General features: G+C 41.0%; 1 protein-coding gene across 1 annotated transcript in view; it reads left to right on the top strand.

The window, feature by feature from the left end:
* Positions 1-15,395, top strand: part of ank3b (ankyrin 3b) — a 142,692-nt gene that overhangs the window by 53,972 nt on the left and 73,325 nt on the right. Inside the window, exons 2-3 of the mRNA XM_073489344.1 lie at positions 13,394-13,495; positions 14,252-14,350. Of these exons, the coding sequence (XP_073345445.1) occupies positions 13,394-13,495; positions 14,252-14,350 (201 nt within the window). The remainder of the gene's footprint in view (positions 1-13,393; positions 13,496-14,251; positions 14,351-15,395) is intronic.

Below are 15,395 nucleotides of genomic sequence, written 5' to 3'. Positions count from 1 at the left end.
GCAGATCTGCCCAGCCAATCGCGAGGAGCCCCAACGAGGGCCGGAGCCTGCAGCTGACAATGAGGAACAGTTGGAGGGGAGGGTTTTTTCTGACGCACAGCATCAGTGTGTCTGTTGTCTGGAGTTTGGACGTCTTAAAAAAGAGACTAAAAATACGTCCAGATTGTGATTCAGCTCCGCAAAAACATGTTCAGACGATTTAGATAAAAGATCACAGATCTGGAGGCTCTGCAGAGGAGCGTGTCAGAGAGCAGCAGATGAAGAGTTGTACGCTGTGTTTTCATCCTGCTCTCCACCGCTGTGAGAGTACTGAGACTGCAGTAGACCAGCAGCCAATCAGATCGCAGCACTCGGCACACAAACACACACACACACACACACACACACGCACAGGAAGCTTTTATCTTCACATTATCTGTCGATTTCATAATTTATACCAAAACAAATGAGACTTCAGCTAAAAAGGGAAATCACTCGTTCTTATGTAACGAGTTATTGATACAATAGTGATATTGAACAGTATTGATTCTGTATTAGATATTGATGTTGTGTACTTTTACCACTTTTCTTTGCAACAAACGGGGACGGACAGTTTTTTTTGTGTTTACGTGAAAGGACATTCATCATCTCTAAAGGCTCCTCTGTCCTGCTGCAGTGGGTGCAGTACCACTGACAGACCACTAGGGACCGATAGAGGACCTGAGAATTAATGAGCTGTGTGTGTGTGTGTGTGTGTGTGTGTGTGTGTGTGTGTGTGTGTGTGTGTGTGTGTGTGTGTGTGTGTGCATTACTCTACACTTGCCAGTGCAGCAGTCTGTTTTTGTTTTGTCCATCACACACACGCACGTAGCTGAATATTACTAAAAATAATACTGTTGGCTTCAGACGTGACCTTTTTTTTTAATCATTCCACGATAAAAAACAAATAATAGTAGAGAAATAAATTAATTAACAGATGTTTTGACAGTTAATTGATTGTTTCTGTCATTTTTCAGGCATAAATGTCAAACTTTCTTTGTTTTAAGCTTCTCAGAAATTATAATTTGCTGTTTTTTCCTCGTCATATGACAATAAATTTATTATCTGAAGGTTTTAAACTGTCAACCAAAAGAACCAAACAGAAGACATTGCAAGCAACCGTATATAACCTGTTATGCAATTTCAACAATTAAATCTAAACTGCAACAAACAGCTATTTTGTCTGTTGATTAATCTGTCAATTATTTTCTCAATTAATCGATCAGTTTGGGCTATAAAATGTCAGAAAATGGTGAAAAATGTGGATCAGTGTTTCACAAAGCACCAACATGACGTCCTCAAATGTTTTGTTTCAGTTTACTGTCACAGAGGAGGAAAAAAAACAGAAAATATTCACATTTAAGAAGCTTATTTTGTTCACCAAGAAGTCGCTGCTCAGGGGGTAGGATTTTGGGGATGGGACTTGCAGCGCTAAACATTCCTGAGTGGACGATTACTCGCTGCATTTTGCTGAAGTCCAGGTGTTGTTGTGCAGTCACACGCAACAATGAGGTGTAAAAACAGATTTCACTTTTTCATATGTCAGCAGACTTTTTTGCCAAACCTTTGCAGGTGGTGGACATTGAGACAAAAACGGGCTTAAAGAATATTTTAGTTCCTTTTAAAAAAACAGTTCCTTGGATTCAAAGTTCTGGCTGCTTTTGGTGGAAAGACGACCCTCACTGGCTTTCAACATCTGTATCCAGAAGGTCCAGATGTGGCTGAACAGACGCTCCAGGTGAACCTGAACGTCAGTGATCACAGTTCTAACACCGGATGGTTTTGATCCATCCCACAGCAGGCGGTGAAGCCGGTGCAGTGCTGCAAAATTTTGGAGATTCAGTTGCCATGGTAACCCCCTTCTCTCTCTCTCTCTCTCTCTCGCCCTCCTGCCATGTCTCCCCCCATACAGATGTCATAAAACACCAAAGACAGATCATTGAACTGTGTCTGTGTGTGTGTGGGGGGAGTGATGTGAGCGTCATGGCCGACTCCCACCTGCACTGACGAAGGAGACACATTTCTTTATCTCAGAGCTGGAAGCATTGAAAAATAACCTGCATCAGTCATCATAATTGTCATTTCATCTTATCGGTCATTAATTCTCGAACGTTTGCTCGTTGTATTATTTTTCATATCACTGTAAATCTCTGTTTGTTGGACAGAACGTCTACACATGTCGCTGTCAGCAGCAGTGAGTGTGTGTCTGTATGTATCATGTCCTATAGTGGGATTGACAGACATTAAGCGATCAGGTGGGGGATTCAGTGTCAAGCTCAAGGAGACTTTCACAGCGCTGTGTGTGGCTGTTGTCTGGATTTACTCTGTAATCTGTTGCAGTCAAGAGGTAGAGAGAGGCTCTGCTGCCGCTGTATCTGATAGTGTTCATACGTGGCTATCGGGCGGTGATAAGGAGATCCGTCTTTGGCCTTCATTTAGACTTTCCGGCAGTGAGCGGTCAAGTCCAGCAAGTGAACTCATACTATAAACGCACTACTCATTTCAGAGGAAGTGGCAGCGATAACTTGATGATCTCTGGGTCATAAATCCATTCTGAGACAATATAAAAGAGATTTAATGAGGATATTTTTCAGATCTTTGACATATTATGCTCATTTTCAGGTTCACAATTTTATTTTGGGTCACTACTAGAATAGGTTTACATGATTTAATGCTTAAAAATCGCTCTGTTTTAGCGCCTGTCTCTTTAAGGCCCCTCCGCCCCCTGAATACCCAGTCTGCTCTGATTGGTCAGCTCACACACACCTGAGCCAGCACCGCTAACAATAACAACAAAGCAGCTTCACTACATCAATTATTGCGTGCCAAACTAGACCCTAGACATAAATGATGACATGGTGATGTCACAAAGTCGCAGAATTAAAGGCGGGACTGCTGACGAGGCGTTTCAGGAGGCACAGTGGATAGAAAAACACATTTTCAACATGGCCTCCTCGTTAGCCGTGTACGTATGTTACCCATTTAAACCAGCACTCTTCACTCTACATGTTGTTTACAAGGTCTATCCATTGTTTCGGAGTGGGAGGCTCTTTAAGAAGCCATCTTGCTTGAGAATTTAGAGTAAATATTTGTCTCTGAAACCCAGTTTTTCTTTTGTGTGCTAACTCAACTGTTGAGCTAATAACCTGGCTGGTGCCCGATGCAGCCCGCCTCTTTAATACCTGAAAAACCATCCAAATCCTGCTAATCTGTCTCCTGGGCTCCGGGCCTGATCTCTGTTTTTGTGTGTGCGTTTGAGTAACCTCAGCGTGTTGCACTAGCTACTCTGCTATGTAGAAAAAAGAAACAGGAGAGAGGACATGCTGGAGGATTTTACTTCCGCAGTATGGTACATTTACATCAGGGTCTCCACAGACGCCTTTTCCACTGCCAGTGGATAAGTTGGCGATCCTTGACAGTGGAGCTCTGTGGCTGCAGATTATTCTGGGTGCAGTAGCTGCTGTGTTTACTATGCAACCAGCAGCTCGACTCAGTGGAAGCAGGAGATGGTGGATTCAGATATGGTGAGTCAGACAAGGGATTCCCTGCACATGTTTCATGCACACAGACACACAACAGGAGATTTTTTTTTCATTAAAGGTGTCACAAAATGGTCAAACACACCCATGACAATGTCTCAGAGCCAAACGTCACATCTGCAGATGATTTGTTTTGTCTTTTAATACAGAGAGAAGCAGTAAATCCTCGTGATAAGATGCTGAGGCCGGCGCATTTTAGGCATTTTAACTTATTTAGGTGATTGCTTTTGTTTTGATTCATTAATCAGCTAATTGTTTCAGCTATAACTGAATCAAATACTACGTTAGCTACACTGTTGTTGTCCACTAATGACTAAATATGAGATTGGAATTTGAGGTAATTACTTTATTTAAGAGCCAGAACAATGAGTTGAGTCATCAGTTATTTGATCGTACTTACTTACATACTTACTTACTGACTTACTTACTTACCTACGTTCTTACTTACTTACTCACTTACGCAATTACTCACTTATGCAGTTACATACTCACTTACGCAATTACTTACTTACTTACTTACTCAGTTACTAACTATTTACGGACTTACTCACTTACATACTTACTCAATTACTTACTTATGTACTTACTTACTCACTCACTCACTCACTCACTTACTTGCGTACCCACGTGCTTACTTACTTACTTACTTACTTACTTTCTCTGTAAAAAGCACTACTCAAAGTGACTCTTAATGACAATCTCTCATCATCTGCATCATACTTGAGCAGCTATGTCTATCGATTTTCTTTAGTTTGAGAAGTCATCAGTAGCCACAGCTGTCAGATGAATGTAATGGACTATAAACAGCACAACATTTCTCTCATACATGCAGTGAAGTAACAGTATAAAGTAGCACTAACTAGAAAGTAACTTTGATCCACTTCACACACTGGTTGCGCTGCACTGTCCTCTGATCCCGTGTCGCTCCAGTGAGAGTTGGTTTGAGATTAACGCCGGAACTCGTCTGTCTCACCCCTCCCTCACCCCTCCCTCACCCCTCCTCCACCATGCTCTGGACTTTCTCACTGCAAGCCAGGTATTTTTAGCTGTGACATAATGCCCCTATCTCCCCCTCCCTCCCTCCCTCTATCTCTATCTCATTCACACTCTTTCACTCACCCTCTCTCTCTCTCTCTCTCTCTCTCTCTCTCTCTCTCTCTCTCTCTCTCTCATACCATCAGTCCCTCCCCCTCTCCTCGCCTCTCCTCCCTCACCCCCCCATCCCTCTCTCCCCTAGCTTCCCCGGCTATAGGGCTAGCTGCTACAGTAATTGAGTGCTCAGGTTTCACACGTTTCAGCTGCAGGGCTGAGAAACATGGCAGTGGAGGAGGCAGCAGACTATTTGGCAGAAGTAAGTCTTTACTGTGTGTACTTTACTGAGAGCTCGCTCGCTGTAAACAGACGTCCTCTCTGCTCACACATTAATCCTAACAAGATTTGGGAGAATTTATAGCCTGTGGGATTTGCTGATGTTGTGGTCGGTGAGCAGGTCCGGAGATGGGACATTTGTTGGATGCTGGGACGGGTCGCAGTGGCAACTCTGCTGCACCACTCTGCTGCAGTGTGCGTGGATGTGTGTGTGTGTGTGTGGATGTGTGTGTAGATGTTTGGATTCCTGACAGCTTCAGTGTGATTGTACATGTTTAAACCTGCTGATTCTGGACGTATGGGCCTGTGCATACAGTTGCTATGTGTGGACACAGTTTCATGTTGCACAGGGATGTTGAATGTGGAAGCACCTGACCTTGGACAGTGGCGCATGCTCTGTGTGTGTGTTTGTGTTTGTGGAAATGGTGAGCAAAAGAGCAAGAAGTAGAAATTAAAAAATTAGAGGGAGAGGAGAGAGACGGGCGTTTTTTTTTTTTTTTATCAGTTCATTTTGTAATTAACTCAAATCCAGTGAGTGAGGGACCTTCAGGAGCCCCGGGGACGAGGAGAAGTCTACCTAAAGCTGGTGATATGTGATATACAGTATGCAGTATGGGCATGATTGGCTTACTGCAGAAGCTAAGCTGCAGATCTGTGGCGGTCGAGGAGATTTAGGATCAGATCTGCAACTAACGATTGTTTTCTTTGTTGATTACCCTGCTGATTTTATTGATGATTAGTCAAATAATCATTTTAATGTCAGTATATATCATTTTTACTGTCCGAAACACAAAGACACTGCCACAAATGACAAAGAACAGCAGCAAATACTCACATTTATGAAGCTGGAACCAGCAAATGTTTGACATTTTCTCTTGAAAAATGACTGAAAAGAATAATCAATCATCAAAATAGTTGGCAACTCATTTTCCTTCAATCTACCTGCAAATAAAATCAAGTCCAGTGATGTAAATATAATGTACCACTGGTGTTTTTGTGAAATGTAACAGTCCAAAACCCGAAGACTCTTCATTTAATTTCATAAATTACCAAGAAAAGCAGCAAATCCTCATATTTCAGAAGCTCAAACCAGCAAATATTTGACTTTTTATTCTTGAAAAATGACTGAAGACATTAATCGATTATCAAAATAGTTGGGGATTCATTTTCAAATGAACCAAGTAGGAGGATGTTAATCTAATTAACTATATTGTTTAAAAAATAAAGGTGGTGATATGTCTGACTAACTCTCCCATGCTGAAATGGTGGAGGAGAGAGATTGGCAGTTTTTTCGTGATTTAATTCTCTTATTAACTTAAAAGCTACTGATTGACTTCATCATAATAATTAAGTCTATAAAATGTGAAAACTGCTCCAATGAAAGTCTTCAAACATCCTCTTTTGTCCGACCAACAGTCAGAAAAGAAAAGCAGCAAATACTCACATTAAAGAAGCAAATATTTGACATTTTTCTGTTTTATAATCATCAAGATAACGTATTTTTTCGATCGATAACCGTCACAGCTCTATCTGCAAAGAAAAACAAGTAGGAGGACATAAATCTAATGAACTACAGTGTTAAAAAAAGCGTTTCTGTTAAAGCCGGCTGGTCACATGTCCTGCTAACTCTCCCTCAGTGTCGTCGTTGTTGTCGTGCACGGGTAAATGAAGATTAGAGGAAGATGAGAGAGATTGGCAGTTAATCAGTTAATTTTCTCATTAACTCAAATCTACTGAGAGAGTGACCTTCATGATCATAAATAACAAAGACAAGCAGCGAATCTTCATGTTTAAGAAGCTGGAAGCAGCTAATATTTGCTTGAAAAATGACTGAATCTTTTAATCAATCATCAAAATAGTCGGCGATTAATTTTCTGCAGATAAAACAAAGTAGGAGGACGTAAATCTAAAGTGCTGTGGTGTTGTTTTTGAGAAAGGCTGGCCTGTGTCGTGGTCGTGGTCGTGCAGCTCCCATGTTGGAATGTGTGTAACTGTATGAGCGTGAAGCAGCGAGCTCTGGAAAAAGAGCGACTGTAGCATTCTTTGCATATCTCCCATGGATAAATAAAGTCACACTGACTGAAGCGACACTCAGCCCAACAAGCTGAACAAGCCTCCTCTGCTGTGATGACCACAAGACGACATTAAAGTTAAATGACTCTGAAACGATGCAAATTTCAGGCTTAATTGTATCTTTGTTCATTCAGTGACCAACTAATTCATTTAAATGTCAGTTCAAAGTCCTGCGTGTCAACCGGAGTTCATGTAAATCTGACCATGTTTTTGTAAACAGAAAAGAAAATATAACCTGTTATGAACTCGAGTACTAAACTTGCACTCTTTGCTTCTTTCCGTCAAGTCATTATGTGGACGAGGACGATTATCTCCATTATCCTGATTATTTTCCTGATTACTTGTCGTCTACGACCAAAGTTAAAGTCTTTAAATTGCTCGTGTTGTCCAACGATCTTAAGCCAGAAAACATTCAGTTTACTGCAGATAATTTATAGTTAAACTTTGGGAGGTTTTTGCTTTTGTTTTATTTTACACTCTTTGTTTGCTGTTGTGTATGAGAGGTGAATAATGCCACATAGAGTCAGTTGAAGTTATTTATGATTTATGTGTGTGTTTATTGATATTTAACATATTTCATTTACGTCGGTCACATATGAAATACTGAAGTCGAGTTGAGCTTGTTTGTCCCCAGAGTCGTGAGTTATCCTCGGGCTGTTTTTTTAGCAAATTGAAGCCATGACTTGATGCCGAATTAGCTATTAGCCGTTTGTGTTTGCACTCTACCCATTTATGTACAGACAGCTATCACTGGATCACTGTGATACTGAAGAAAAGGTAAAAACCTGATGATTTTCAAGGGAGTTCTGGTGTTGCGAGGAGACTTGTTGTTATGATGTGTGGTTTTTAACGTGTTATTTTTGTTTTGTTTTGTCGTTAATCTTGTGGGTGTTGAAATGTAAATAAATCTTATAAAGAAAAGAACTGAATGATTGTCTCGGCTCTTAATGTGGACACAGGAAGAGTGAGATGAACAACATAGTGACCTCTGCGTTCCTGGCTCACACCAGCCGCTGTGGCTCGTGGAGCTGCAGCAACATGATAGCCGTGATAGTGAATACAAGGGGGCGGCGGCGCTGCCTGGCATGAACAGTCACATAAATAGAAAACAGTTTAATTGATGCTAATTCTGAAGTCAAAAGGCCTCCATGTAAGTCCTGGCAGTGGCGTTCCTGTGTGCACATGTTTGTGCATGTACTGCACAACATGCATGCTTCCTGCATGACTGTAGGGAAGCTACAGTAAGCTTTATTTTACGCTCTTTAACTGCTAATGTGATGTTTTCTTGTCTTATTTTTCCTTTTTGAGACAATACAAAGATGCAAAACAGTACACAAGCAGGTTAACTTATATCTGATAGTTATTAACAACAGTTTATAATTATTTGTTTTGCACTGCAGTAAAGAGCAAACCTGAACACCAACGTTCTACAGGTCAAAGCAGCCAGACTCCCTTATGAAATCACTCAATTTTGTGAGTTGTTGAGTTAATAGAAACTTTATAAACTTTGTGAAACACTCTATATGATGAATTCTGAATTAATTGAGCCTTCTTGTTAATTCGGCATATGTCATACATTTAGTTGTTTCTTTCTTTGTGTTAAAAACATTGTGTTTTCTATCATTTGATAGTTTTAATAATGCCTCATTTTAGGGGGTGCTGCAGCCCTGGTACCCGAGTCCATGTGTTCAATATATTAAAATATTGTAACCGCCCACCGTCAGCCCAACAACTGATGATTGCTGATATGTTCGCACATGTGTGTGGCTCGATGTAATAGTAATGAAAAGACCGGTTCTTTTTGCGAGGCTGCAAGTGGTGATTTTGCCATGTTACACAAGCCCTCTTAGCTTTTTTGTCTGCATTTGTGTTGTAAATTCAACCAAGAACAGTTCAAATAACAGCTATGACAGATATAAAAACAAGTGACATGAAGACATTGTCAGCTCTGCGGTCTGATTGTCTGTAAAAATATAAAGGTTGTGACAAGCTGTGGTCTACCAAGATGTTTTGTAACGTGAAGCTTTAGGTGTCAGGTTCACAAAAACAGAGTAACACTCAGCCGGACTTCAGTACTTTCTGAGAGCGTGATGCTTTGAACTGGAATTCTGATAATGCTCTGAGTTATGAGCGGCCGAGCCTGGTGCTCCATTTAACTTAAAAGGCTTGGCATGGTGCCTTACAACCTTTCTCAGGGTTTAGAAAACCTGCACAGCACTCTGCCTCTCACAGGGTTCTACTTTCATCACAGAGCGTCTGAATCATTCGACAGGAAAATGTTTTATTTTTGATGAGAATAATGCTCTTCTTTGTGTTGTGTTTGGCTCGATTACCATGTGAAGTTGATATTTAGGGCAGGATTTACTCACATGCAGCACATGCAGTATGTGAGCTGCACTGAGGAAAGAAAACTGCCTGATAATCTTCAAAAAAATAATGTTTTTGTGTTTCTTTACTGTCTGTGGTCGATTCTTTCCTGTAATGTGATGATATGCAGGGTCATGTGACACAGGAGTTAATAGCTTAGTCATTCCTCTGCAGGATGTGATGAAGCTTCTCCAGCAGAGATCAGACATTAGATTCAACTCAGCTGGAGGTTTCACACGTGAAATCATAAAAAAAGAGGCTCTATAATGTCAGAACCTGCCTGAGAATCATCATGATTTTAGGTTTTCTTCATTATCAAAGTGATCCAGTGACAGCTGTGTGTACGTTAACAGGTACGATGCAAACAGGAACTGCTAATAGCTTATTCGGCATACTTTGTTATTATGGTACCAGTTTGCTAAAATGTGAACTCACTCACACAAATCAGCCAAAGCCTCTAAAGTATGAGATCTATAATCTCAGAAACATAGTGCACGATTAAAGAAAGTGAGACAAAGAACAATAACAGGAATGATTTTAATAAAAGTCCATTATATTAATAGTGACAGTGGTTGTTGGTTTAATTAATTATTTAAAAGGGGAAACTTGGTGTGGAAAAGTTTGTTTTAAGGACAGATACCCATTACTAAGGCTAATAGAGTTACAGCATGTCCCTCATAGGTTTTCCACACAAGTTATCTGCACCTTTATGTTTGAATGAAAGTTCTGTATCTGTTCTGATCAACATGAAGTCATGGAGTTAGACGTGTCTGAACTGACGGGGTGTTTGTTTCGTTTGGATTGTGAAACTTGAACGAGCCATCGTCCGTCAGTGAGCCGTCAAATGTTTGTTCTCTCTCGGGTTCTGTGTTGTTTGGTGTTCAGTTGCAGTTTAATGGTGTCATTAAGTTCAGGCAAGAAGTGAGGATGTAGTGATACTGTGTCGATGAAGTAACAAGATTCAGAAACGTTTACAAAGGCTGCAGCACAGTAATAACATCAACAAGTGATAATAAACAATATTCTAGAGGTTTGTAAAATAATCATAGTAGCATTCATTCAGTAAACTTCAGTGTCTGCTGTCATGACGTCCGGTGAGCCCCCCAGTCAGGCTGGATGCTGACACCAGAAACACTCTGTGTGTGTGTGTGTGTGTGTGTGTGTGTGTGTGTGTGTGTGTGTGTGTGTGTGTGTGTGTGTGTGTGTGTGTGTGTGTGTGATGATGAACTCAGATAACATCCATTCACTGAGTGGGAAATGAGCTCAGCGTTCAGCTTTAGCCAACAATCTGTCTACGATAACAAACGTCGCGCTGCAGCGAGCACGACGAGACTTTCTGCAACTCCAGTTAATCCTTTAAATTACAGACACGACTCTGTGTTACTCTTCATTTCTATAAATCCAGGATCATGTCATGTTATGAAGCTGTTATAGCAATACTTGAAGCCTGGATCAATAGACGTGCCTTGCTCAGATCAGTACACTGAGCGTGAGGGTGTTGTGCTGCTATAATCTTAGTTGCTTATGGTGGCTAACGTTACTGTAGCTGTAGGGACTGTTAGATGTAGATACTTTAAGACTTTAAGAGACGAGAAAATAATATTTATTATGAATTTTTTGTTGTTTAGTTTGGTTTTTTGTTGTTATTTTTGAGGCACAATGAAGTCAGATGTTAGTTAGTATACAAAAAGTGCGCAGTAATTGACTGTTTCCTTGAAAGATAACTGGTATTGTTGTTGTTTTGCATAAACAAATGTTCAACAATGAACCTGAAACAAAATTATTAATGTTTTATCTCTATTTTTATCTTTACAACCAACAGAACTGTCTTAAAATGCATTATCTTTGATTGGTCATCAGTTCTTGTGTCTTATCAGGAGAATTATGCATAAATAAAAACAACTACGTTATATTTTTATCTGCAAACGTTGAGCAGTTACGGGGCTTTTTTTCTCAGCCATGAGCAGTGTCTGAAGTGAAGAGACAGTTTGTTTGTTGCCTGAGAGGCAAAATTTGGGTCAAGAAATAAAGAAAGGTCAGAATCGCACACCCACACCTTCTTAAACATCAAAATCCCCAATGTTTCAAGGACTTTCCAGGCCCATTTGCATCAAATTCCCTGACCCAACGTGGCCCAGTTTAAGACACAGATCCAGTTTAATTTCTTAATATCTGCTCTGCTGTTCTGAATTCACTCCACTGACTCCTGAAAACTACTCGGGGCTGTCAGCATCCCAAAAAAATTACTGTTTACAAACACTGTAGTGCATTTTTTTCCGAAAGGCAGCGTAACTGGGACACACACACACACACACACACACACACACACACACATGCACACACACACTGACTGCATGCAGCATGAACAACAGTTTGTGTCTCAGGGGGAAGCAGCAGCAACAAAAGCAGAACAATTTGCAGTTAACCCGTCACGACTGACGATTATCATGCTGAGCAACAAAATACTGTGTGTGTACATGTGTATCTGTGTCTGTCAGTGTGTGTGTGTGTGTGTCTGTGTGTGTGTGTGAGGATTTCAGGGTGTGGCTTGGTGAATGTGTAGAGAGAGAGAGAGAGCGAGTGACAAGCGAGTGTGGGGTTGAAAAATACAGCAAAGCGAGACAGGCAGGAGGGCAGACGGTCTCCGATTTCTTGATTGCAGTGCAGCGCCACAGTCGGCCACACCCGTGTGTTCAAACTGATACTCACACAGTACACACCAGCTTCAGCACTCTCCAATTACCCTCCTGCTCCTGTGCTTATTAACCTACAGTATTCTCTCATTTACACACAAAGACGCATTATAGAGCCGCTAACAGGCTGACGCTGCAACATCAGAGACGGTTTTCTCTTAGTTCTGCATCTGAGAGCAGAATTTATGTCCAAAAGTGCTGAAAGATGAAGCAAATATCTACGTTTTGATTATTAATAATAATCCTCACTAATTCTACAGTGGACAGATGGTGATAGACCACATTTTAAAGGGGCAGTGTGTTGTTTTTGGAGAAGAAATTCAACTGCCATGTCTTGATATTTATTTTTTCCATAACTGGATAAACAAGCTGTTCTCAGAGGATAATAAAGGTCCCCAGCGGCTCTGTCTGAAGCTAGGAAAGGTGGCAGGGTCCGCCACATATAGGCACAGTAAAACAGTATGAAATTAAGATGAAGAGTTTGTTAATTTAGTTTGTTTAGGCTTCTGAGTGGATTAAAATGTGTTGTGCAGGGTTTCCATTGTTCCTAGAAAGTTTAACAATTTGAGGGGACAAGTCAAGTTTCCTATTTCTGCCCGGTGAATGTGTTTATTTTGAAAAGCACAGCCAGAGGACCTTCAAAATAAGAGTAGACATACAGTAATAATACTCTGTGCATATATCAGGACCAGCGATCGTTGGGGAACACTGGGCATATTGTATATCGGCAAAAATCCAACCGAGTGCATCCTCTAGTTGGCACCGAGCAAACCGTCTTATCTATCAGATATAGTAAATCCCTCGGCTGTAGGCCTGGATTTGGCAGGCTGGTTATTCCTGGCTTGCTGTTGTTGTTGTTGTTGTTGTTGCCCTTCACTAAGCAGCAGGCTGGTTGAAGACATCTGACTTTTCTTTCACCCTCAAACCCTCAGATGTTTTCCCCATTTTTGGCTTTGATTCATCTTCTGTGAGCTCTCTGAGGACGTGCCACATAAAAATTTACCCTATTTTTTTTCTCCAGCTAATAACACACAAGCCTGCGGAGGATTTATTCAACTTATCTCTCATTGCAGGGATCCGAGGGGCTGTGACACATAAAGCTGCAATATTTTTTATTATTCTCACTAAATAAATAGCCGAGAAGAAGCTCTGGGTTATTCATGAATGTGTAATTGCAGTTTTTAGATAATTCAGGCTTTTTCTTTGCACATAGAAACATTTTTTAATCACATTTGTTGATATATTTATTAATTTTTACAGTTTCTTTCTCGTCAGCTCACAAGTTAAAGATGACAAACTAACCTGTTTCCTCTCTCTGTGTGTGTTTTCCTGCAGACGGATGTAAACGCCTGTTACCTGCGATCAGCTCGAGCCGGGAACCTCGAGAAGGCTTTGGATTACCTGAAGAATGGAGTCGACATCAATATTTGCAATCAGGTGAGCGTAAACGTAATCCTCAGGAACAAGACCGCGCTTCCACTTGATAGTAATCTTTTTTAATCTTTTACTATCACAGTGAAGCTGCCGAGAACTTAAAGTGATACTCCACCTTGAATGAAAACAAAACATCAATAAAAGCCTCTCAAACCGTCCTGCAGCAAATGTGGAAAATGTATTGTGTCGTAAGGCCACGCTGACCAATCAGAAGCCTGATCCTGTCTACACATAAACACTGAAAATGGCAATTCTGAATATCTTCACCCCGGCGGGAGTTTCCCAAAAGCTTTCTGTTTCGTTTTCAGTGACGTGAAATATCGTTTATGTGTGTACGGAGGCCAAAACACATGAAAAAGCTTCGTTTTAAGAAATATCCGTGTAGGTGTGTACAGGCCTTCGTCTTGTTCTGTAAAATTAAACCAACAATGAGTTGATCCGACTAAAGAGCAGGCTGTTTGTTCGTGTATCCAAACCCTGGTCTATCTGTCTCTCTTAATCCATTGTTGTCCAGAGACTATTAAAAACACATCAGCGAGCCTCACTGTTGCACTGTTAGTTTGACTGAATCACACATACACCGCCGCTGAAAATAGGTCACTGGCAAAGTTGTAGCATTTGTTTTGGGCACTTTATGGTCAAAAGTTTAATATCAGACAACTTTTAATGTCACTAAGTAAAAGTGCAGAAAGTTATTTAAAGGAAGGACAATAAATAGACTTGATTTTAAAAAGCTCACTCTCTTTTCTCTCCCTCCAGAACGGGCTGAACGCTCTCCATCTGGCCTCGAAGGAGGGCCATGTGGAAGTGGTGGCTGAGCTCATCAAGCATGGCGCCAACGTGGACGCAGCTACTAAGGTGTGTGTGTGCCACCCAGGAGTCACACACACACACACACACACACACACACACACACACAGTCACCCACACAGGCTCAGAGTGTATGCATGACTTCACACACACACACACACACACACAGCCCAGTGTAGTTTGCTTTGTCAGCTTCTTCCCAAAGTCACATTGCTTGAGCAGCAGTAAAAGAGATGAACGGCTGTGTGTTAGAGAGGTTGACTGGACTGATTTAGTGAAAGGGAATAATCCGTCCTGTGGTGTGCATGATGGGGTTTTCATGGCTGGGTGGTGTGTTTCAGTGACAGTGAACCCCTGTAGCCTCCTGACACCAGCAGGAATGTAACCGGCAGGATGAAACCTGGCATATCCTTATGCATTGAATTGTTTTTACACATTTCTTACACCCAATAACCGCCAGATGAAGGTTTTCCTGTTGTGTAGCTAACTAGCTAAGTGAGAAACCAAACACTCGCTAATATCTGACCTGAGTAGATAATATGAAATATTATATACTTGATCAAAATGCAGTTATATATTTACCATATCAACTTTACTGGGTGAAAATATATTAGCGTTGTGTTTTCTTAATTCAGGTTTAATTGAACCAGCTAAGTAGCTGACATAATATGTCAGCCTTGTGTTTAAAGTTGTTTCCGCTGTCAGAAAATCAGTTAATGTGTCTTTAATTGAACTAGCTTAGCTAACTAAACTAGCTAACTGAGAAAATTGTAGCTAATATCTGACCGAAGTTGATATTAAATATGGTCAAGATATTGGAGCGACCTGATGCTCGCACTGTAAACTGGGAATATTTTAGTGATCCAGCATATAGCAGCTAAAGAGGCAGATATCTGCCTGTGTTAAGTCCAAAGTTTAATTATTTGAATGCAGTGCTATGGCAAGTTTGAGTGAGTTCAGTTGCAGCTACTATACGAGCGGTGAAGCCTGAGAGGAGAAAGAGCTGCAGCAGTTCAGATTGAGGAATGAGGGAGGTGTATGTTTCCAACAACAGCTGCTGCTTAATGCTATTACTGACACACATGCAACAGGT

Source organism: Pagrus major, chromosome 20, assembly GCF_040436345.1.
Source record: "Pagrus major chromosome 20, Pma_NU_1.0".
In the NCBI taxonomy this organism is placed as follows: Eukaryota; Metazoa; Chordata; class Actinopteri; order Spariformes; family Sparidae; genus Pagrus; species Pagrus major.
This window is presented reverse-complemented; position numbering and strand designations above follow the sequence as displayed.